General features: G+C 45.2%; 1 protein-coding gene across 1 annotated transcript; it reads right to left on the bottom strand.

Moving 5' to 3' along the window:
* Positions 1 to 16,512: 16,512 nt before the first annotated feature.
* LOC120621161 (acid-sensing ion channel 2-like) lies at positions 16,513 to 19,549 on the bottom strand. The gene is made up of 2 exons (XM_039886519.1): positions 18,686 to 19,549; positions 16,513 to 16,635 (listed from the first exon to the last, which is right to left on the bottom strand). The coding sequence occupies exons 1-2, from the start codon at positions 19,238 to 19,240 to the stop codon at positions 16,513 to 16,515; spliced, it is 678 nt and encodes a 225-aa protein (XP_039742453.1). The 5' UTR covers positions 19,241 to 19,549.
* Between the last annotated feature and the right edge of the window lie 3,567 nt (positions 19,550 to 23,116).

The raw sequence follows: 23,116 nt of genomic DNA, 5'->3' as shown, positions 1-23,116 counted from the left end.
TGAGCATTAGAATTAACCTGGTGAACTCTGATAAACCCTGATGCCCAGACTTCAACACAGATATCTCTGGGGTGAGATCCAAACACGAGTATTTTTTAAAGCTCTCCAAGTAATTCCAACATGCAGTCAAGGTTGAGGATCATAGACTTAAATCTTCCCTTTATGCCTTGATTAGTTCTCTTAGCATGTGATGATTAAGTTTTCCACTGCCTAGGTATTGTTTACACTCCACAGTCAGTAATCCACACCAAGGACTTGAGCTCCACGAAGATATGATTTAGAGGTAAGAAATCCAATAAAGATAAGACTCCTATTTTTAAAATAAAATATAACAAAACAATCCAACAGAAAGCATATTTTTATACTACCTTTCTTATCTTAACCATCCTCAATCAGGATGCTTCCAAGCATGAGTCTTAAAAAAAAGTAAAATGTGATCATGTCACTCATGCGAGCTTTCTACTGTCTACAGCAGGGGTTCCCAACACCCTGGCTGCAGACCAGTACCACCTCAGCACCACCTCAGGTCATCAGGCATGAGATTCTCATAGGAGCACCAGTCCCTGATGCCCAAAAGGTTGGAGACCACCGGTCTACAGTATTCAGAAAGCTTGGAGTCTCTCGCGACCAGTGTCTCACCTATCCATGCAGCATTTTCTCCTGCTCCTGACTCTACCTAAGCACATACCTTGAACACCCTAGGCTCACCTATTCTGTAACTTCATTGTAGTTTCCTGGCCTTGTGATGTCCTCACCTGTCCCTTCCCTTTGTCAAAATTCTACTCCTCTTGAAGGCCTAGTTCAAATGCCACCTTCTTCATGAAGCCATTCCAATCCCCCCAGTTAGCACGAACCCCTCCCTCTTCTGCACAACCCCCTGCCACACACAGTACAAATAATTCTCTCATGACAGTCTTAATTAAAAGCATATGTTTATGGGGATGGGGGGATGGATGAAAAAGATGAAGGAGAATAAGAGGGACAAACTTCTAGTTATAAAATAAATAAGCCAGGGATATAGTATACAACACAGGGAACATAGTTAATAACTTTGTAATATCTTTGCACAGCAATAGATGGCTAATAGACTTATGGTGGTGATCATATCGTATCTGAATCCCTCTATAAATACGAGATCTCCCTGAGGGCAGGGGATGTGCCTTATCCATCCAGGCCCAAAGTAGGCTCTCAGGAATGCAGAATGAATGAATGAATATTCAAACAGCAGGTTGAATTAACTATACATTGTGGATATGTGCCTGGTTCTCCATAATTGTGAGATGCTTTCCCAGCAAACAAACTGAATTCTATTTTCACCAGAAGGCAGCTTTATATCCATCTAATGAAATCATTATTACCCATGTTCCTTGTTAAACTTTTAGGCTCATTAGCATGCCAGATAATTAGCTTCCCTATGCGGGCAAAGCCAAGAGCAGGTAATATGGAAGAAAATACTGTCTCTGCTTTGTGGCATATCGAGCGAGTGATGCAAGGTAAGAGGACAAAGCCACAATGCCAAGGGCTCCTGGAGACAGTCATGCATGCATCCATCCATCACCCACTCCGCCCCCTGTGCACACAGAAATCCCTCCCTCCAGGCTCAAAGCCAGATAGCTGTTGAATTATCCAGTTATCCAGAGAAATACAGGATGGAGGAAGGAAAATGTGAAACTTCCCCGGTTGCCCCATGGCCCTCTGCCTGCTCCTAGCAGAAGCTCTCCTTCATGCACTGCCTAGGAAGGTAGAAGAGGGGAATGAATGGGACCATGAACTTTGAGACCTTAGCAATTTCCTTAATCTCTTTTACCTCAGTCCTCATACACAAAATGGGAGGAATAAGAGGACCTTCCTCACCATATGATTGGGAGACGCTTTCACCACTGCCTGGCACACAACAAATGCTCAGTAAATGTTTTGCTCCCATCATTTATCCACGTAGTTCGATTAAATGGAATCCACATGGGAGACTTCCCATAAGGTCACCCACATGGGAGACCTCCTCTGCTCCTCCTAAGGAGGGTCTGCTTCATGAATTCCCTGAAGAAAGGTGCAAGGCAGCACAGGTATTGGGCTACTTTCGTCTTGAGAAGTCTCCAGGGAAGTGAGGAGATACCAAGGGACAGGCCAAATAATTAGGATCCCTACACTTGACACTTCATGACCTGCTTTAGGCTATGTGGTCAGTGTTGTCATAGCCCTGTTCCACCGACCCTAGTGCCTGTCACCTCACCCCAGGCCTGCCCAGGCTCAGCACCAGTGAGAACCATGTCTAAAAGATGAGCATTCTCATCTTGGGATACCGTGGGATTTTGAATGAGCCTTGACTACAACTGAATGGAGTCCTACTGACCTTCCCATTCCCCTCCAACCCATAGTTTTCTGGAAATATCCTATTCCTTGTCCATCTGGAAACTCATCATTCCACAAAGCCCAGCATGGCAATTATTATACCTCTGAAAACTGGTAATTAAAGGACAACAATAAGCCCTTATCCTGCCTTCATAGGAGGAACTGTGATTGATCCTCAGTCGATGAAGGATAGCTCTTCTTCACAAAAGAACATCAGCTAATAAATGTAGAAAGAATGATAGAATTAGGAAATCACCATTTTGCAACCTCTAATGAAACTATTAGTTCAGGTTTAAATGCTATGGTAAACAGAATATTTGTAGGGTACCATAGAATCTACCATGTCACAGATGATGGGAGATGATGCAATAGAGAGACCTCGCAATTGCTACCTTAACCTTCAGTCAAAACTAGTATCTCTAAGAGTGGGACAACCACAGAATATGCTCTGCCTGCTATGATGCAATATGAAATACACAGCTTTATCTATGGAGTCCTCTTGCAAAAACATTAACCTGAATTTCATCGGGTCCTTAAATATAACTCCCAGGTTATAAGAAATATAGGGGAGGGAAGAGCAGGTTAAGTGAAACCACAAGTAAGTAGTCAGATAGATTCATAGTGCGAAATAATTGTATAGGACAACTGGTCTGTTTTCTTCCAAGAGTCAATACTAGAGGAAGTGTGAATAGCAGCGTTATTCATAATTGCCAAAAAATGGAAACAACTCGAATGTCCATCAACTGATGAATAGATAAATAAAATGTAGCATATCCATACAAGGGAATATTATTTGGTAATAAAAAGAAATGAAGTACCGATACACACTGCAATATAGATGAACCTTGAAAACATTATGCTAAACAAAAGAAGTCTGTCACAATAGACCGTATAGTGTATGATTGTGTTTTTATGAAATATCTGGAATAGGCAACTCTATAAAGACAGAAAGTAGATTAGTGATTACCTGGGGCTAGAATGGTGAGGTTTAGAGAAAATGGGGAAGGTGATAAAAATGGGGTGATAAAAATGTTCTAAAATTTACAATACTGTGAATGCACTAAGTCCTAAGTCCATTGATTTTTAAACTTTATATGGGTAAATTGTATGATATAAGAATTGTATCTCAATAAAGCTATTAAAAGAAAAAAAAAAACTATGTTACCTTGGGGGAGAGCTTTTTGATTAAAGAGACAGAAAAGCCAAATGCAACTCATGAATCTTGATTGTATCTTGAATGGATCCTGAATTTTTAAGTTAAAAGGCTGTAAAAATGTTTTGGGGACAATTGAGGAAATTCGAATAAGAGTGGAGGGCAGCCTGGAAGCTGCCAGAGCACACATAAGAAGGGCACTGGGTGAGGAAGGAGGGCAGCCCGGGGAGGACTAACCCCAGGGAGGAGGCATCCAGGCACAGCAGTCATCTGAGGAGACAGGAGGATGGTCTCCACTCAAGAGAGTGGAGCAAGTTAGTACTAAAATGGGAGGCAGGTTTCCCACTGCTAGAGAAAAGAAGGACCAATAAGGAATGAGAAAAATCTCAAACGAATCCTGTGGTATTCGCCTGGAATTAGAAGCGTCAGTGGAAACTCTTGGCTTCCATGTAGATGTAACTGTGTATGTAAACATCCGAGCTCTACTCAGCAGGTAGGCCCGGGAGCAGTGACCCCCTAATATCAATGAGCACACCTAGAACCCAGATCTTCTAAACAGCATTTCCAATGAAAAGGAATCATAGTTCACTGGAAAAATGACTCATTACAGGGCAGAGGAAGGAAAAGAAAAAGATGAACCTGGAACATCTAACCGGGCCAGAAATTTTAAAAGTATTCAAAAGTTTCAAGGGAAATGTTAAAAGGATCCAGAAGTCAGCTTGAAAGGGTTCCCAAATAGGAGAAATTTTGAGTTTCTAAATAAAGAATGATATATATTAACAGATTATAATCCATTGAATAAATTTGGGCTTACACTGATATATATATATATATCCATATATATATATATATATATATATATATATATATATATATATATATGGATATATATATATATATGGATTAAAAAAGGAGAAGAGAAAGCTCTTCTCTATTTTAAAAGGCCAACTAATAAATGTAGATGGAATGATGGAGTAAGAAAAATCGCTATTTGGCAAGCATCATTATAATAATTCAGGCAAGAAAAATCAATGGATGATAAAACTAGAGGGTAAAAAAGGGTTGAAAAATGAGATTTTACATAGTCTCAAAGTATCTCCCTGGAAAACATCATGTTAATCAAGAGATAAAAGATAGCACTCTAAGTATTGAGACAAACAGATATCGTGTGTCTCCAGACCAGATGCAATGAAAAGGATCCTGTATCAGTTCTGTAAAATTCAGCCAAAAATTCATTATCCGGGTCTGATCAAGAGGGAACATCAGACAAACCCAAACTGAAAATCATTCTGCAAAATGACTGTCTTGAATTATAAAAAATGTCAAGGTCATGAAAGTCAGGGAGAAACGAAGAAGCAATTCCAGAGTAAAGGAGACTAGGGAGATATGGCAACTGAGTGATCCCGGATGGGGTCCTATGGCCAGAGAGGACATCACTGGGACGGACCACTGGATAAAGGATACACAGGAATTATTTGCATTAGTCTTGCAACATTTAAATGCTTGAAATTGTTTCAAAAGAAAAGAATATAAACATCATCTCCTTTTGGAAGACTGTTGGAGCCTACCCTTTGTTGCCTCTGGACCTTGTGCAAACTTCAGTTGTTTAGTATAATTTGTTTACAGTTCAGCCTTTCCGCTAGACTGTGAGCTCCTTGAATTCCTGGACTGGGCCTTATTCATTTCCATTTCTCTAGAGCCTAGACAATGGCCAAAACATAGGAAGCACTCATAGCCCCTGATCTTGACTGGCATCTCCCTGTACAGGCTGACTGTTGGTAAATTCCTCCAGATATTAAGCTGAAATATGCCTCTCTTCAAACTATAGAGCATCTGTGTACCCTGCAGCAATGAACTATGTGTCCTGGAACAGTGTCCTGTTTCTAGGGGCATAGAGCCTGAGATCATAGGCTCCAAGGAGCAGCATTCCCGCCTCACTGCTTTGGGAAGAACAATGGCCCCTGTTTGTTTAATCCCAGCCCACTGTGACAGCCTTGACTGCACAGAGCTCACTTGTGATTCATGTGAATGTCACTCGAGCTCCCAGAGGTTTGCAGCCATAATTCAACATTTGTTAATAGCCACTTAAAATGTCCCTGAAATAGCTAACAGGCCCAGGGGACAGAAGGTGCTCTGCTAAGAAATCATTCCGGGGAGGCGGAGGCAGCCTTGGCCCAAACTTTAGAAGACACCGTTACTTCCAGTTCATAGAAACATTTCCCTCTCGTTGGCTGCCTTCCCACACTCCACGAAGAGAGGGATGGACATCTATCTTTTGGGGCCACCAAGGAGAAAGTGGGACCTGAAATTCTCTACATCATCATGGTGGACATGCTAGAACCCCTTCCCATTAGCTCCTGTCCAGAGAGAGGCCCCTCGATCTCCACGTACAATACAGGAGGAGAAAACACGAGAGAACACAGTCCAGAGGATTCCATGAGAAAGCCGCAGTTCAAAGAATAGAAAGGATTAAACAGAAAAATATAGGTATTGGATTAGAAGTCCAAACGTTTGTATGTCGGTGGAGATGGCAAGAAGCAGAAGAATGAGAAGAAATACATGAAGGTTGAGGTCTACTGTGCTACATGGTTCACAAATTATTTAATTCTCCCAAAATCAAATTAAATAACTTGCCTAAGCTCATACAACTAGTATAAGATTTTAGCATTTAAATAGACATAGTCTCACTCTAGAGCCCAGCATTTAACCACCGTGATATACTGCCACCTGCAAATTTGTCAGTCAGAGGAAACCCAGACTGAAGATTCAAATTCAAGTCATTGATTCGGATTCCTTAAACACATCTGTTTCTCCTAAAGTTATCATTCCTGCCACCGAGAGTCAGATTTAAAATGGGGAAGTGGAGGCAGAAAGAGTGAACAGAGTATAATCACATGCACATCTGAAAACTGCTGCTCTCTTCTTATAAGCCCTCCCCGTCCCCACAGTTGGCAACTTGGAGAGATATCAAGTGCTACCCTGACAAAAAGAGACTTCTCCAGCCTGTGGAATTACATGGCCCTTCCACTTGTGTATTGCTGAGCCAAGAGACTGAGCAAGAGAGAGAGAGCAAAGGATTGAATGCAGATCTGCAGAGCTGGGAGGTCAGGAGAACCACGGGCCTACGTCCAGCTCCTGGAGATGTGATGCTTGTGATAGGTATGATCCAAAGCTCACCTCCCCCTTAAAAGGGAAAGTCGAATTCACAAAGTTGATGCACAGTGCTCTGGCTGTGCAACCAGTGAAACCAGCTGCACCCAAGATACATGACATCAGCCCAGAAACCACCTGCATGTTCATCAGAGGAAACCGTCTGGGGTGGGCCTACATCTGTGTTACTTCTCTTCTAAGACAGGAAATGTAGTTAAAGAGTCTTGTTCCAGAGAGTTGGAATATTCTCTTGCAGCACAAAACCCTTCATCTAAGATGTCTTTGCCTCCTTCCTCAGTTTACCTGCACAAAGGCAAGGGATGCAAGTCAGCGCTAGAGGGCTGTGGGGACAACTGAGCACTATGGCTTCAAGAGAGGCTTCCCCTGCACCCCACTCTCCTGCTCTGGTCCAGCTCTGGTAGCTGCCAGGCTCCCGGTTCCCAGTAGAGGATACAGAAAAATTGAGGGATCTTTGACCTAAACTTCAATTTTTTTGATCTAAAGACTTGCCGATGAAAGGCATGACTTCACTCACTCAGCCCTGTGCAAATAAGCTCTATGTCTTCCCAAGAACCTCCCTGAGGAGAATTTGTAAGGCATAAACTCTAAACAGTGCCACTTTCTGACTGAGTGACCTTGTGCCAGGTGCTGAGCTTCTCTCAGCCTTACCTATGTTCAACTGTGAAACAGACACATTCTTACGTTTTCCACTTTCAGAGCTATTGTGAGGATCTAATCATATAAAGAAAGCATTGAGGATCTGAAACCGGAGCACCTGGTTCAAATCCCACTTTCCACTAATTTTTAGCTAGGTGACTTTAGGCCTAACGTTTAACTTTTCTGAGACACCATTTCTCCGTACAAAAAACAAAGCTATAAATATTATACATTTCATAGGGCTGTTATGAAGACTGAATTATTCCATGTACTTAATTTAGAACAGTGCCTGGAACAGAATATGTGCTCAGAAAATGTTAACAATTATTAGCAGGTTTTATAAACTACAGTCTGTTGGTCAAATGAAAGAAATTCTATTTTTTGACACAGCCCGGGTGTCCACAGTAGCTTATGCCCAACGGTAATGCCTCATTGCCCATATTCAAGATTTGCTGATGTCAATATGGATTTCCAAAAAAAATCCTTTTGCTTTTGGATGCCCTGTCACTATATTTTATCACTAGCTCGTCTTAGTAATAATAAAAATAACAGCAACAAAATAGCCGACACTCTACATCTGGCCCAATGCTAAAAGTTTCACTTATATTACTTCATTCAGCTGCTACAAACAATCCTGTGAGGCAAGCACCAGTATGATTATTTAACAGATGAGGAAGCTGAGACCTGAGGAGGTTAAGTAAATTGCACAAGGTTATTACTCAGATCTGTTGTTCACTCCTACAACACTTACTTCTGACACCTAATGTGTAGATTTTCCCCTCATACCAGGCAATTCTGGCGTTAGTGCTGACTCCAGATTAAGGGCTCAGTTCCACAGAACTGCCCCCACTTCAGATGCCAAGTACAAGTCCAGGCCACCTGTTCTCCTAACCGACTCGCTATAAATTAGGGATTCCCATGACCCCCTCCTCAGGTTCGATAATTTACTAGAATGACTCACAGAAGTCAGAAACAGTTTACTTACTATTGCTGGTTTGGGATAAAGGATGTAACTCAAGAACAGTCAGGTGGAATAGATATACAGGGCAAGGTATGGAGAAAGAGGCATAGAGCCTCCATGCCTTCTCCAGGTGTAACACCATTCCAGCACTTCCAGATGTTCACCAGCCCAGAAGCTCTCTGCATTCTTCATTTAGAGATTTTTATGGAAGTTCCATTACATAGGCATAACTCATTAAATCATTGACCACTGGTGGTTAGCTCAATCTTCAGCCCTTCTCTCCTCCCTGGAGGTCTGGGCCTGGGGCTACAAGTTCTAGCCCTCTAATCACATGGTTGGTTCCTTAGGCAACCAGTCCTGAAGCTCTCTAGGGGCCAATCAAGATTCAACTCCCTAGCAAAAACTCTGGTAGGGCAGAAAATGGCTTATTATGAATAACAAAAGATGCTCCTCTCACCCCAATCCCTCAGGAAATTCCAAAGGTTTTAAAAGATCTTTTGCCTGGAACCTGGAATGAAGACCAAATATAGATCTCTTATTATATCACAATATCCCAGGCATGCAAGCCTGGAGCCTACATGTGTCTGTCACTAACTTCCGTGATTGTATCATGAGGCTAAAATACCTCATTATGTTACTGCCTCAGGTGCCAGAGCCCTTTCATTCTTCTAACACTTGTCATAACCCCCTGGTGCTCCTGGGAGAGCATTCTTCCCCCCGATGAGCTTCCTTCCCAGGTCTATAGCTGGGTCTATCTCCAGCCCCACCAACCCCAGACTTATCTCTCATCTGTGTGCCTCTCAGTATCCCCAGCCTCCACGAGGAATCAGGCCAGGCCCAACCACACTTGAGATTTGCTCTCTAGGGTTAGAGCTAGCACCCTGAGATTATGACGAATTCCTCTGGGAACTGCGTTTCAAGGAGTCTTGCATACTCACTTTGGGAGGCCAGGTCACTGAAGAGCCAATCAAATCCCTGGCTACCACCACCCACACGCTTCCTATACTCTCTCTGGATGAATTTAATATCGGCTCTTTTGTCTCCAAGTGTTCTCCCCCAGCATTATTCATATTCCCAGCTTCTAAAACACTTAGCCTCAAGGCTACGCAGTATTGGGAAATGGGAGGGGGGTTCTGTAGGGTGGATGTGCTGGCTACATCTGTTATCAATTCTTTCCAGTGCCATCTGCCAATGGCCTTCACCTCTGACCACAAATATCTGTTCAGGAAAGAAATAAATCAAAGATGTTCAGAGTTGGAAGTAACTTTAGAGGTCATTCAATCCAACTCTTTACCTGACATTGATCTACCACTGCAGCACTGCCAATAAGCAATTGCATGGCCTCAGCTTGAGCTGATGACAGGGCACAGGTACTCTAAAATCCTAGGACGGCTCCTTCCAACAGCCGGTATCTCTGAACTTCTGCCTACCCGTTTTGGTGCTAGCTCTGCCCTCTGGCCACACACAGAGAAAGCTCATTCCTCTTCCCTATGATTGCCTTTTAAGCGTTTGAAGACAGTGATCATTTTGCCCCCTTCCCTCTTCAAGCTGAACAGTCTCAGTTCTAGCCTACTCTCCTCATCACTCATGGTTTCTGTGACATATGAGGAGCATCACCTTTCGTCCACCATACATCTCTCAATGCCTCTTGCTTTATAGATGGTCCCAAGCCACTGCCAACATCAAAAGCAGCCTCGTCCTCCTTGTGGCTTGAAGCCAGACTGATGTACATCCAGGAAGAATTTGCAGTTGAAAGCTGGTGGGGGTGGGGGATAGGAAAGAGAAGTTTCCAAAGAAAGCAGAACTGGGAAATGATGAGAATGCAGGCATTGATGAAAGTGTGAGCTGGAACAGTAGGGTTAGGTCAGCTCTTAGGATATGGACAACTCTGAAAAGGGCTTTCCTCGGGCAAAAAGCTCTAAAGAGGAACAAACCAGCCATGTCCAGAGTAGTGAATCCTAATCAGAGAAATGCTCATTTGAATTATAAAAAATCTCCCTTGGAAATAGTTACAGCTCCCAGTAGTGATCACAGATCTAGAAAGTCCAAGGTTTAAAAGACTTTTGAAACTAGTATTTTCTTCTTTCTAAGCCAGACATAGGTCCATATGCCTAGGAGATTCTCCATTTTACCAAATAGATGGAGAAGCTAAAACTAATTGCTACATAGGGTTGAGTTCTCTAGCATAGCCTGATATGGTTTCTTGTCCAGGTGATTTATTGAAGGAATGACATCAGGAAAAGCCTAGAAGGGAATGAAGCACGGCAGGACTGAGCAAGAGAAAAGGTATGCAAAGTTGGGGCTTTAGAAGAAGTCCAGCTCAGCCTGATTCCTTGTGAAGCTCTGGGGTATAAATTGCAGCACAGTTTGTTAGGTCTTGAGGCAAGATGACTGGTATTTAGTATTTAGTCAGTAAGTCACTGGTCACTGGCTTCCGTCAGGCAGTGGGGAGGTGTATAACTTCCTTTGTATCTCAAGAGAAACAGTGCCAGTCAAGTAAAGACATGCTCCTGTTCTCAGTGCAGATAGGAGAGGTAAGGAGCTGTACCCACAGCAGCAGTAAAAGGATGTGGGTGGTGCACTAACAACACCTTCCACAGGTGCCCTTGCTAATTCATACATGAACCTCGCTCACAACTACAAGACTAGTGTGATAGACACATTCAATCAGACCAATGAGATGAAGCCATAATGGTCCATGGACAGGGTTCTGACAATAGGATTCTGTACCTCCCTTATCCCACTATAGCCACTGATACTCACTGTATCAGGGTGTTTCTGCTAACACAAAAAGACAAGCAAATGGAAAAATATACCTGGTTACAAAATAACATCAACTCCCTCCCCCCAAATATAAGTTAAAGTTGTAGTTTCAGCAAACAAAAGTGGGATCAAAATATAAATTTTGATTATGTTCTACTGCATTAGAGTTCAACAGGTTGGCAAGTCCTTGAGAATCACCTAGTTCAACACCTTTATCTTACAGATGAGGTAACTGAGTCCCAAGGAGGCTAATGACTTTGCCCAAGATTGTGCAATTCAGTCAACAGAAGTCATTAGCCCAGGCAAATATGTTCCTTCTGAGTGTCATGCTTTGTTTCTTCTGAATATAAAATTCCATAGCCACTGAGGTAATCAACAGAGAACGTACCTGAGTCATGAGAAATGGGAGCTGCAAAGATACTTTTGCATCCAAAGGATGATACTTTTCAGGATGTTGTTCCCAAATAAAGCCCAACTAGATAAACAGGCTTCTATCACTATCATACGTTTCAGATTTATTAAATAATGAATGTATATTTCTGATATTGAAGGCATCCACTACTGAGGAACCACTTAGCCTAGTCTGTGTAAACTGGTTTTAGGTCCACTGCATGGGAGGAATGTGATATATGGTATTTCAAATTTGCAGGGATGATGTAGGCCATTCATTTCAGATTGTAATAATAGATCATGGGTCAAATGGCCCAGCTGGTCAAGTTTGATATTGCAACCCAGTTCCATCAATGATAAACACTCGGACAAAAAAAAAGAGAAAGTATACAGCACATTTCCAGATATCTCTTCAGCCAGGCGGTATCTTTTTGTTCTGATGGAGAGAATTGGATACTTGGGACTTTGAAATATGAACTTCTCTACGGAGCAACTCTCTTACAGCAAAATTAGTGCTAAATGCTATCACTTCAGTTTGGGGGGGACTTTATTAATGGGATCCCAGGTTAGCTCTTATTATTATGCAGATCAGTAGCAAACTAAGATTCACTTTACAGAACATTTTCTAGAACTCATCTGTTCATTAAGGGAAGGTCTTTCCATAGAGAGGAAAAGGGAACCACTGTAGAGAGGGAGAAAGGGAAAGGGACTAGTTCCCAATTCAATAAGCCCCCAGGTGGCCTTCCTTCTTTAGCAGTGCTGGAGGTCTAAGAACTCCCAAGGACAGAGGCACAGACACATAGACTCTCCCCATGAGCAACTGGGCATTAATTCAGTGGCCAATACAGTAGCTTCAGCTTTTCTTTGCAAGTAGATGGTATGGGTCATTATAATCATCAGTTCCCAGTCATCGTCCTATTCCTTTCAACACAGCAGAGAGAATTCAATGCACCCCTGAAAGATTTACTTCCCGACAGCTACCACCTAAAGTTCTATAAACCGGAACATCCCAACCAGAGGCTGAAACCATGAAAAACTACTCACCCAACTTGGCAGAGGTTGCCTCTCCAAGGACATGGTAAATGCTCACAAAACTTCCAAGCATCTTAAAGAATATGGGCTATCATCTAATTTGCATTAGGTATCATTTAGACCATTTTGACATAAAGCTAGAGACTTTACACGTGAGAGTGAGTCAGAGTCTATACCCAGGTGCTGAGGTGCACAGTGTAGACGATCATGCAAAGAGAACCAGAACTGGTCCTCATCCAGAAGCACGTCAGGCCTCATCAGAGGGTCCAATGTGATGTCAACGAACACATCTCTGGTTCATCCTAGCAAATATCCCAGAAACAGTGGGACCAAGATGGCTTCAGGTAAATGCAGAGCTGAACGGTCAGTAAAGTACCATTAAAGGAGAGTCAGTGGAGTTCAGTTGTGATCCTAATACCCATGGAGGCTGAACTAAAAGGGGAATCTCACAAATGATCCCTGGGTGCTTCGGGCAGATAAGATAAAACATTTCCCACCAAAAAAAAAGGTAGTAATCAGACCCATTGAGACATATCTTCGGATTTTATTTTTATTCTAAACGGAACTTGGAGGAAATCTCTAACACCGTGGACATTAGCCAGGAGACCGAGAACAGGAGGGCAAACCGACACTGACTGGGTGTGTACCGTGTGCCTGACCTCACATGCGAAGGTGTGATCCCAGACATGGGGCTAAACACACATGCACGCTTTATGTGACCAAATGGAGCTACTTTACACATGCCAAAATAATACATGTAATTATATCCGAGATGCTATTATGGACAATTTTTCTTCCTTCTCTATTCTTTCCCACACTTCGCAAGTTTTCTCCAATGAGCATGGATTGTTTCTATTAGCAGAAAGTATATTATTAAAATTATAACAATAATGGGACAAGTCATCCTAATGCAGATGGATTTCCGGGTACTTACACTGCAAAGAGAGGTTGAAAAACAGCTATTTCACTTTATATCAGCTACAGAATCAACTTACACTCAGAAAACTTCAAGCCCACTTAATACACTCTAAAAACACATTTTGAGAGCTTATCATGTATTAAGCAGTTCTAAATTCTGAGAATATAAAGTTAGTAATGATATCATGCTATACATGGAGGACAGAGAGAAATAGGCAATGTATAAAAATTATCAGTGGTTAAAGAATTCAACTATTAAATTAAATTATCTCAAAAGTCCCTTTTAGCCTAAACACTTCATGATTCTGATACAAGGAAAAGCATAATGACTGCTGTAACAAAGCAGTAAGCCAAAATGCTGTTCAGAAGACAGAGGAGGAAGAGATTAATTCAGATTATGGTCATAGGGAGAGGGATTGGCAATGGTTTCCTGAAGAAAGCTACAGAGACATTAGAGCCGGATTTAAAGGATGAGTAGGATTTAAATAGACATGGAGAGAGAGGTACAAAAGGTAAAAAATAAAATAAGAAAGGTCCATCAGCCAAGAACTCTGGGTCAGTTCAGGAAACAGCAAGTAACTAATTAACAAACCTTTACTGGGTATTTACATCCTTGTATTTGGCATGATGTATGCAGAGAATGTGTTTGATGAGACAAGACTCCGGCTCTCAACTAGCCCTCTATGTGGAGGAGATGGAAAATGGGCTGTGCACTCTCTGATGGCAGGGATCTGGTCTGTCTTCATCACTGCTACAGAGTATGAGCTCTATTTGATCTAAAAAGTTCTGGATGCGCATGTATTAACATGCTGTATGCCTGGTACACAGGTTACCCAGCTGCTGTCAGGAGTTGGGCAGGATGAGTTTCCTGGGGTGAGTTTAGGAGCATGAGCTGGAACATGGAAGCCAAGAGGGTGGGGTAAGGAGAGGACTGATATGAACAAAAATACTGGGAGAAGTGAAAGTTTAACACATAGTGAGAAGTACAAATCCACAAACACAGAAGCTGCCTGTGCTCTAAAGCTGCTGATAAGTCACAGTATGGAAGAGTGGGAAGAGCACTGGGTTAGAGTCAGGAGAGCCAGAGTCAAGTACAGGCTCACTCAATACTCCTGTGGGATACTAAGCAAAGCAGGGGGCCTGCCCTGTACTTGGCATCTGCCACATTACTAGAACTTGGCACACCTCACCTCACCTGACTGGATCAGTACCACAACTCTCAGTGGCAGATATTATCATTCCTTTTTCAGAGGTGGGAAAAGTGAGATTAAGAAACAAGTCCAAGATTACACAGTGAATAGGGGGCACAGTTGTAACTACGACTCGGATCTCTCCCCAAAACCTGCTTCTCGTGTAATAAATAATTAGAGGTGAGTTATGAATCCACCAGCTATGTGCAAGAATTCCAAATAAATATGCCTCCTAAACCCTCACCTCCACATCTCTACTACACTCTGAGATATAGATAAATAAATCCACAGACATGCCTCTAACAAGTTCTCAGTGGAGAGATCTTTCCTCCAGTAAGTTAAATAAATGTTTTCCCTAAGAAATCTCAATTTTAAAGTAGAAATACACAGAACTATGGAAATCAGGTTAAATAAGCAAACTGAAGGGTCATTTGCATTTCTCAATGTGAAAGCAGATGAACCCCAATGTGATGAGCAGAGAAGCAACATCAAACAGTCACATGCTAGCCACAATAGTGAGTTTGCTATCTGTCATCAATAGTTAGCTACTAAACCCCACCGTGACCTCCACTCTAAGAAATCCCATCTCAGTAAGACTAGGCTTTGCCATGGGGCTCCACAAAAGAAGTAGCAGCCACCTCTCCCTCCCTAGTTTGTCCTTATTAGCATTACTCACCAACTGACTCCTATGGTGGGCTACAAACAGGGCAGGTAGGTTGGACAATAAACTACTAATAATGATAATAACCCACCTTACATCTGCATAGCTGTCACAATGTACAAAAGGACTCTCACATATATCGTTTCACATGGTTCATTCTCCCAACAACACTGTGAGTTAAAAAATCATGTATTACTGCCATATGTTACATAAGCAAATCGAGGCCTAGAGAGGGTACAAATTACAACCTAGGGAAAAAGCTAGAAAATGATGGAGATGGGATTCAAACCTATGTCTTCTTACTCCTAATCGTAACCTTGGATCATGGCCAGGGGACCCCCCCCGCCGCCGCCAAGTCCTACATTCTCATTCCCACTTCCTTTCCTTCCCTTCTAGGTCAGTAGAGGAATCTCCCCTGAAGAGACACTAAGAAATCAAAGTCATCTTCTACTTTCCCAGGAAGGAAAAGCACGTGCCTATCTGAAGTCAGATTGTCCCAGATGAGAGCTAAGAGTGTACCTGCATGAGCATAGGGCACACCTGTTTGTGTGGCAATTGGAATTCCACACCTGGCTTCCTGGGGTCTTTTAACCTCCACAAGCAGCCTTTCACTCTGCTAGAATCATGCTCATTGACTAATTAAAGGGTATTATGCACTTCATTGCACACAAGCTAAGAGCTTGGATTAAGGAAGCTTATGTGAAAGCATTAGCCCTAGAGGTGGCACTAGGTATGCTTTACTGAAACAGAAAAACAGAAAAGGTAATCTACCTGTGACATCCCCTCCACCATACTTAACTTCTCTGATAAGTCAGCCATGGCACTTAAGAGACAGAATCCACCTAACATAGGACACCCGCAGGTAGGGCCTAGTAAATAAATCAGATGGAGAGGGATGTGCAGCAAAGAAAATAAAAGGCAGAGAGGCCAGTGAACCCACTCCTCCAACAACCACCTGCAAAGCTCTCTGTTCTCTTCTGGTGTGGGGGCCCAAGAATAAGTACACCTATCCCTCAGGCCAAAGGGAACAGGGAGAAAGCGGAGAGTGGGAAGGATTACTCCTCACTGCAAGGTCTTGGAACAAACTTGACATCATGTTCCCTCTTGCAGAGGCTCAGCATGGCTGCTCAGGATGATCATTGGGTAAAAAAGACAACCCTCCCATCTGGGGTCTTCTCCAGGTTTCATGGAATAGATGCCCTGTTGATCCTCCCTGAACAGCTTGAAGATCCAGCCCTGAGATTCACCCACTATTCAGTCCTAGGAGAGAGAGCTCATACACTGAGGGTCAGTCCAAGGAGGGACACTCAATCAGATCAGTCGTGAACTTGGTGAGGATGGCAGATAATGACATACCACTTACTGAGTAATAAACCTTATCCAAAAGCAACTTCACTATTTGAGACACATCCTGAAGAGGTCAAAGGCTCAGGTAAGGCTTTAAGGCCCAATCCTTCGCCTCTTGAGACCCCACCAACTCAAATGATGGGCCAAGTGCAAAACAGCGGCCCAAAGCCAAAGAACCTTTACTTTGAATTGGAACTTGGTCATCGATTGAAAAGAAGCCATTCGTTGGACATGCGGTTATGAGAATGCTTGAGAACTCTGTCCAGGCTCTGCTACTGACTGCAGTTTCTCTCCTTGCCACCCTCTCTCTGCTATCTGTGTGTTTCATGTGTGTTCAGGCAAACAGGAACAGCTGAGTGCCTTTCCAGCTGCATGGTGCAGTGGTGAAGCTGAGCACTGCCACAGCACTAGAAAGCATGGGGTGGAATACAGGGACGGTTTCAGCCTCCAAGAATGAGGCATTTTTCCCATCTCTCCCCAAGCCACCTAAGACATCATTTGTGCGTGACATATAGGATCTTGTTTGCTCTATTTAGAAGGACTTTCAGTACTGCTGGTCCCTTCCCCCAGTTCAGACTCACTTCCTCTCTAGCATACACTACTATTGATTTTTCTGTGCTTTTCCCCCACAATATTTAAAGCAGATAATACAAAACAAGTCCCCCAGGAAACACTAAAGGGTGGAAGAGGTGATGCCCCCGTCCCCAGCACTCTGGGCTTTTCCAGAATCAGAGAGAGCCAATAGCAAGCACAGAGGCTGTAAGCAGAGACTGGTTGTGGGCATTTAAAAAAAAAAAAACTCAGAGTAAGAAGCCGGTAGGCAGTGGATCTGAGAGCAGATGGGAAATGGGTGCACCATAGGAAAGGTAGGTATGTCTTAATTAGGCAGATGGCCCCCAGGCAAGTGCTGATGACAGAGACAAGTCCCTTTGTAACTGCTGCACCTGCCATTCCAAACTTAAAATTGCAATTTGGCTGAAGGTTCTGAAACTCACAAGCTTTCAATTCTCCCTAGGAAAGCACGGGAGAAGCAGTCACACTGGGCTTCTCGAGGATCTCACAGCCCCTGATGCCCCAGACTTTTCTGGTAGCAAGGAGTCGTCTATACCTGCAGTCTGACCTGTTATGCCAAGTTATGCCTAGCAGCCCACTAATTGGGCAAAACAGAGAACCCTAGCAGCAACAGCTCTACCCTTCCAGGAAGCCCCATCGTGAATGAGAACCACATCCCCTCTGCTTTCTTCTTTAATGAGCTCCACACTCCTCCAGGCTTTCCAATCCCACAACTGCTCATCCCCTCCCCACGCCACTCCTCTCACATCCACGTTGTTAAGTGATTGTACATACAGCAAACCAAGCCCTTCGGTTTCAAGCTGAAGCTTCCAGACAAGCCGGCCTGGAACACTTCACCCTCACAGGCATCTCTGACCGTCTAGACCCTCCACCTAGACCCTCCTCTTTGGCCCAAGCACCCTGACCATCTCTTTGCTTCCAACCTGCCACCAGACCAACGGAAACCTGGGGTCCACGGCCTCTCCTCTCCCCACACAGAGCTCAGAATCCACACAAGAAAAGGGAGCAAAGAGACTTCCACACCTTTGCAGCATCACCTGCTCCAGCAAGCTCCCAAAGCCACTGGAACCATCCAGGCTGCCTGGGGCCCCACACCCCCTTCTCTGGCGGTTTTAGCTCCAGCCCAACCCACAGGATGCAATGCCTGATGGCACTTCTGAGCAGAGAGAGAGAGAAAAAAATGCCACCTCGTCAATGACAAGCTGTTCCAATCATACAGCTCAGACACCGAAAGCCATGGGTAACAGACAAATCAGGCCTCCTTCCTCTGGTTGGGAGGAGGCCAACTCAGCACATCTGGCGAAGTGAACCTCACGGTGTGCGCCCCTTCCCCCCCACGTCTGGACTGAACAAATGCCTCCAGCATCCCAGGAGGCAGACTTCGCCAACCAGTTCCAACAACTCTGGCCGACTACCCTCTTGGCCTTCGACTACTCTCCTGCTCCAGAGCACAGGAAGACCCTGAACCAAGCAGGAGACCACCAGCGTGGCACTTCTCAAGAGGACCAAGCATAAGAGTAAGCTGAAAACCAAGTACTCACTGTGGTGAAGTCTTGGTGGCCACACTCTTGCCCTTTGAATTTGCAGTAGAGCATCATATCCTTCAGGTCGTGGCCCACGCGATGCAGGAACTCCAGCATGCTGAACTGCTTGGGTTTGTAGTGTTTGAAGTTGGCTTTCTGCTGCAGGGCCTCCAGCACCGTGGGGTCAGCCAGGTGCGGGTCTGGGATCTGCAGGTTGACATCAAGCAGGGCCAGCAGCTCCCCGGCATGGTACAGGTCATTGGTGGTGAGCCTGGAGAACCGGAAGCCATTGAGATTGCAAAGGGTCACGGCTGGGAAGACCAGACTTTGGGCCACCACCTCGTCTACCTTGGTGACATGCTGGTAGGAGAAGTAGTAGGACACCCTCTCGGAGCTTTCCACCAGCAGCAGGCCCAGGGAGCCCACGAAGGCCGCAGCCCAAAGTACACGCCGGATGGTCAGTGGCCCATACACGAAGATGTGGCGGATGCCGTGGAGGGTGGAGGTGTTGGCAAAGATCTGGAGGCTAGAGGGCTGCAGGCTGCCCTCGCTGGGGCTCTCCTTGAGGTCCATGGGGACCTGTGCAGTTCCGCAACTGGCTTCAGGTTGATCGAATTTCAGAGAAGAGTTTCCAGTCCTCCAGCGCTGCTTAAACCTTGACGTTCAAGAGAGAGAACCCAAGGCAAGCGTCAGGCCAGACGCAGTGGGTTTATCCTGAGAGCCCAGCCGCAAGCTGACAGGGGTGAGTGTTTATATAAAACCCATTCAAACTCTAGCTCCTGATTTTTTCCAGGCGATAAGGAGGGCTGGTTTTATTTAGGGAGACACCAAGGTGATGTGGAAGAGATGTGGGTGGGAAGGGAGAGCTTAGCCAATGGAAATAAAGTCCTCCCCCCTACACACGCCACTAGAGACAAGATTAAAAGCGAGAGCGAGGGAGAAAATGCTTAAAACAAGTCGCTGAGCAGCTCCGAGCCTGTTAACCAGTGCATAATGCCCCGTGTTAACCATCCTGGGGATGTCAGGGCGGCCACGCTGATGCACTGCGGGCGGCGGCGCAGCGGCGGAGCCTTCAGGGCCGCCGCCGCCGCCGCCGCTCCGGTCCTCTCCCCCGCGCTGCTTTGGACTCCGGATTCCGTTGCTCGCCGCCGGCCTCCGTCCCTCCTTTCCTCCTCCTCCAGGCCCCCTTTTTGGGGCAGAATTCCAAATGCTGGCGGCCGTGGCTAGCGCCTCGGAGAGGAAGCAGCGCGCGGCCGCGGAGAGGCGAGGACCGACCGGGAGGCTGGCAGGATGCGGGGGACTCGGACGGGGACTCGTCTCTCCCCGCCTCCCGGAAGAAAAGCGAGACCCTGAGCGCGCAGAGCGAGCTCGCCTCCCTCACCCCTCCTCCGCCAGGCTGCTGGGGGGAAGGGTGCGGCGGGGAGGGGTGGGGGCCGGGGCTGGTGGGGGCTGGGGATCCTGCGAAAGTTACTTTGTAGCCTATTTTGAAGGGAGGTAATGGGGGCGTCTCCCCAAAAGGCGGAGAACCAGCCCTGGGAGTGAGGACGTGACACCCCGCCCCCACAGAAGGCAGGAAGGCACTTGATAAACTCCCATGAGCCAGGTATTCAGGTGAAGAAGGTAGGATTCCTTTGCACCGATGTCTGCTCCCTGGTCAGTCTTAGCCTGGGGTCTCCAGAGAGAAGATGCTGGAAAAAGCAAAGGAGCAATTTAAAACCACAGTGCCTCTGCTGCCGGCTGGAGGGGGATGTTCCAGGGAGCAGGAGCCCCACCTGAGACAGCAGAGCCATGCTCCCTTGGAGCCCCAGAGAAAGAGCAACAAGTAGCCCCCACCCCCGAGAGCCAGCAGGAGATTCTGTATCTGAAAAAGAAAGACAGCTGGGGTTCAGGTAGGACAGCTGTTCACCCCGGGCTGCAACCGTGTGTGTGTGTGTGTGTGTATTCTGCCCCAGGATTTGCCAGATGGAAGCACAGCTGAAACTAAAGGTGGGAGCAAAGGATTAGGCTTCCAGCCACCTACCTCTTTTTTCCTGAAAATCCGCTGCAAGTCAGCCCCTGCTAGCCAGGTGAGTGAGGCTTGCCCCATGCCAGGGATCAAATGGCTTAAACCCGTAGAACCAATGATGCTAAATCCCCATCAGGAAAGGAACAGAAAGTTCTAGTGGCCAACCCAATGCACTGCTGCCTAGGTGGGGCAAAGCCACAAGGAGGTGTCTGTTGAGCCAACCTAGTGTCCCCAGGGCATTCTAAGCTTTAAATAACGCTCCTTGGAACTCCGTGGTGAAGAAGGCAGTTTAGGGAATGTCCCTACTGGTGTGTCTCTATTCTGAAATATTTCTCTATTTTATCTGGCCTCTTACTAAACCAGATCCAAACTGAGAACAGTGTTAAGGTGCACTCTGAGGCAACACGTGACATTAAGTCAGTGGTTTATTGATCCAGGGAGCTCAAAGAGCAGAAGCAGTAAGCACAACTGACAGAGGCTAGTCAACCTCATGCTCGTGCCATCCCAGAGGTCCCAGACCTCTGCCAGTAGGGCTTCCTGAATGGGGCATAGAGTTTTCAAAACGGGTGCCAAAACTAAGAATCTATCATATCAGGACCTGTGAAGGTGCCGTATCATCTCACTTAACCCTTTCAGCCATCTGGACAGGTGTGTGTTGTTTTTACCCCTAATCTACAGATGAGGAAACAGAAAAGGAAAGTGTCCTGACCAAGTTACACAGCTACTAAGTGCCAGAGCTGGGACTTGAACTCAGTCATACTTGCCTCCAAAACACAGCTTGAAAACGCAGATTCAAAACACTGCTTCCCAAATTCAAGAAAGGGGCAAGCATTTCTACCCTATTTTCCCCATTACATCTGCCTGCCAGAATCTTAAAAGTTTATATAAAAGCCTTAACTGAGATGTCACGTATACAGTCCAGGTGTTCACAAAACCTTATTATCTCAAGGCTGTGCCCTTGGGGCATATTCTAGGGAAGGGAAGTGGAATGTACATTTCAAGAACAGGTGTGGGTGAGGAGCCTTTGATTGTCCAGAGCCAGTTTGCAGGTCAACCTGAGGTCACATCTTCTCTATGACCTCCTCCAACACTCCACCCCTCATGACTCCTTTTACAATCTTACATGACCCCACCTTTCACAACGTGCCCTGAACAGTCGGCCAGGGGTTTCACTAGCATGGAGGTGCATTGTTCGGGGTGGCTATCTGGCTGCATTGGTGGCAGATACCACAGCAACAATATAGGCATATTCAAGAGAAAACACAAATTAAGATAATGATTCCCAAAACAATTTTTTTTTCCTCAAAAGTCCCATGATCTGACCCACTGATTTATTAAGTTGGGGGGTCAGATCACTCAGGGCATTCACATGTGTCCTCATGTGACTTATTAAAGATGATACGTTAGCAGACTCAACATGTATGAACACACAACATTCTGTTTGGATAATGGCACTGATACTGGTGTCTCCTTGCAAGGCAGTAATAATGTCCAAGGCTATCTTATTTTGGAGGACAGCTTTCCTCATTAAAGACATTTCGGTGTTCAGTCAAGATTTTTCGGCTATCATTTAAGACTTTCTGGGTGAATTTAGTAAGGGCTTCTACGTGTGCCGTAATGTCCTTCAGGCCAGTGGAAGGGACAAAGGCAGCAGCCAAATGAAAACAGAAAGTGCTCACCTGGCCTGGAAGACAGGGAGGTTGGCAGCTTTAGGAACTTCACCTGGTTGTGCAATACCATTCCCGTTGCCAAGGAGGCAGCACTGTCAGGCGTAAGGAGATGGACCAGGGTCAGAATATGCCTGACCAGTATCTTCACCTTCTCCCTTCTTTCAATGATGTGTGTTCCATTCCTAGTGCATTTCAACAGGTTCGGTTTGCAGGAGGACAGCAGCATCCTAGTGGGGCTTGAGTAGTTCCCCCTCACCTAGGGGGCCAAGTAACCTATCCATTCCACTGGGGCTTCCCATTGCAAATTCTAGTAGATAATGGCTCTCCCAGGTGTAATGGGACTTGGTGTTCTCAACATCATAGCATGTTATTCCATTGTAAGAGTGGGGGAAATGGCTGTTTCCAACAATTTCCATACCTTTACAGCATTGTATGTGTCTGCAGGGTTCCCCAGTCTGGCATATTAGGCAACAGGCCCTACTAGTTGATCATTCAAATGTATTAAAGACTGGAGTAGTACTTTAGTCCACTCGGCTGACCACCGGTGGTTGTTGGCGCCAATTCACCGCCAAGGAGAATCCACAATTTAGGATGTGATAAAGGAGAAAGCTTTATTCAGAGCAAACAGCTCAGCTGCGATATAACGCAACTGTAAAACAGCTCAATAGTGTTAAAGCACAATTACGAAATAGCACAACTGTGGAACAGGAGAGGGGGCCGAGAGGCTAGACTGCAAGGCAGCCTGCGGGTGGGGCTCCTCGGCACTCCTCAGCT

The sequence above is a fragment of the Pteropus medius genome, unplaced genomic scaffold, assembly GCF_902729225.1.
Source record: "Pteropus medius unplaced genomic scaffold, Ma_sr-lr_union100, whole genome shotgun sequence".
Lineage (NCBI taxonomy): Eukaryota > Metazoa > Chordata > Mammalia > Chiroptera > Pteropodidae > Pteropus > Pteropus medius.
The sequence above is the reverse complement of the archived record's forward strand: the minus strand, read 5'-3'. Positions and strand labels throughout refer to the sequence as shown.

What these genes read in the sequence shown, in the direction of transcription:
- LOC120621161 (XM_039886519.1), bottom strand. Translation starts at nt 19,240, where the DNA reads ATGGACCTCAAGGAGAGCCCCAGCGAGGGCAGCCTGCAGCCCTCTAGC. An exon ending in GCCACCAAGACTTCACCACA is followed by an intron (nt 16,636 to 18,685) that starts GTGAGTACTTGG and finishes TGACCTCTTCAG; the next exon opens with GATGTGTCTCAAATAGTGAA.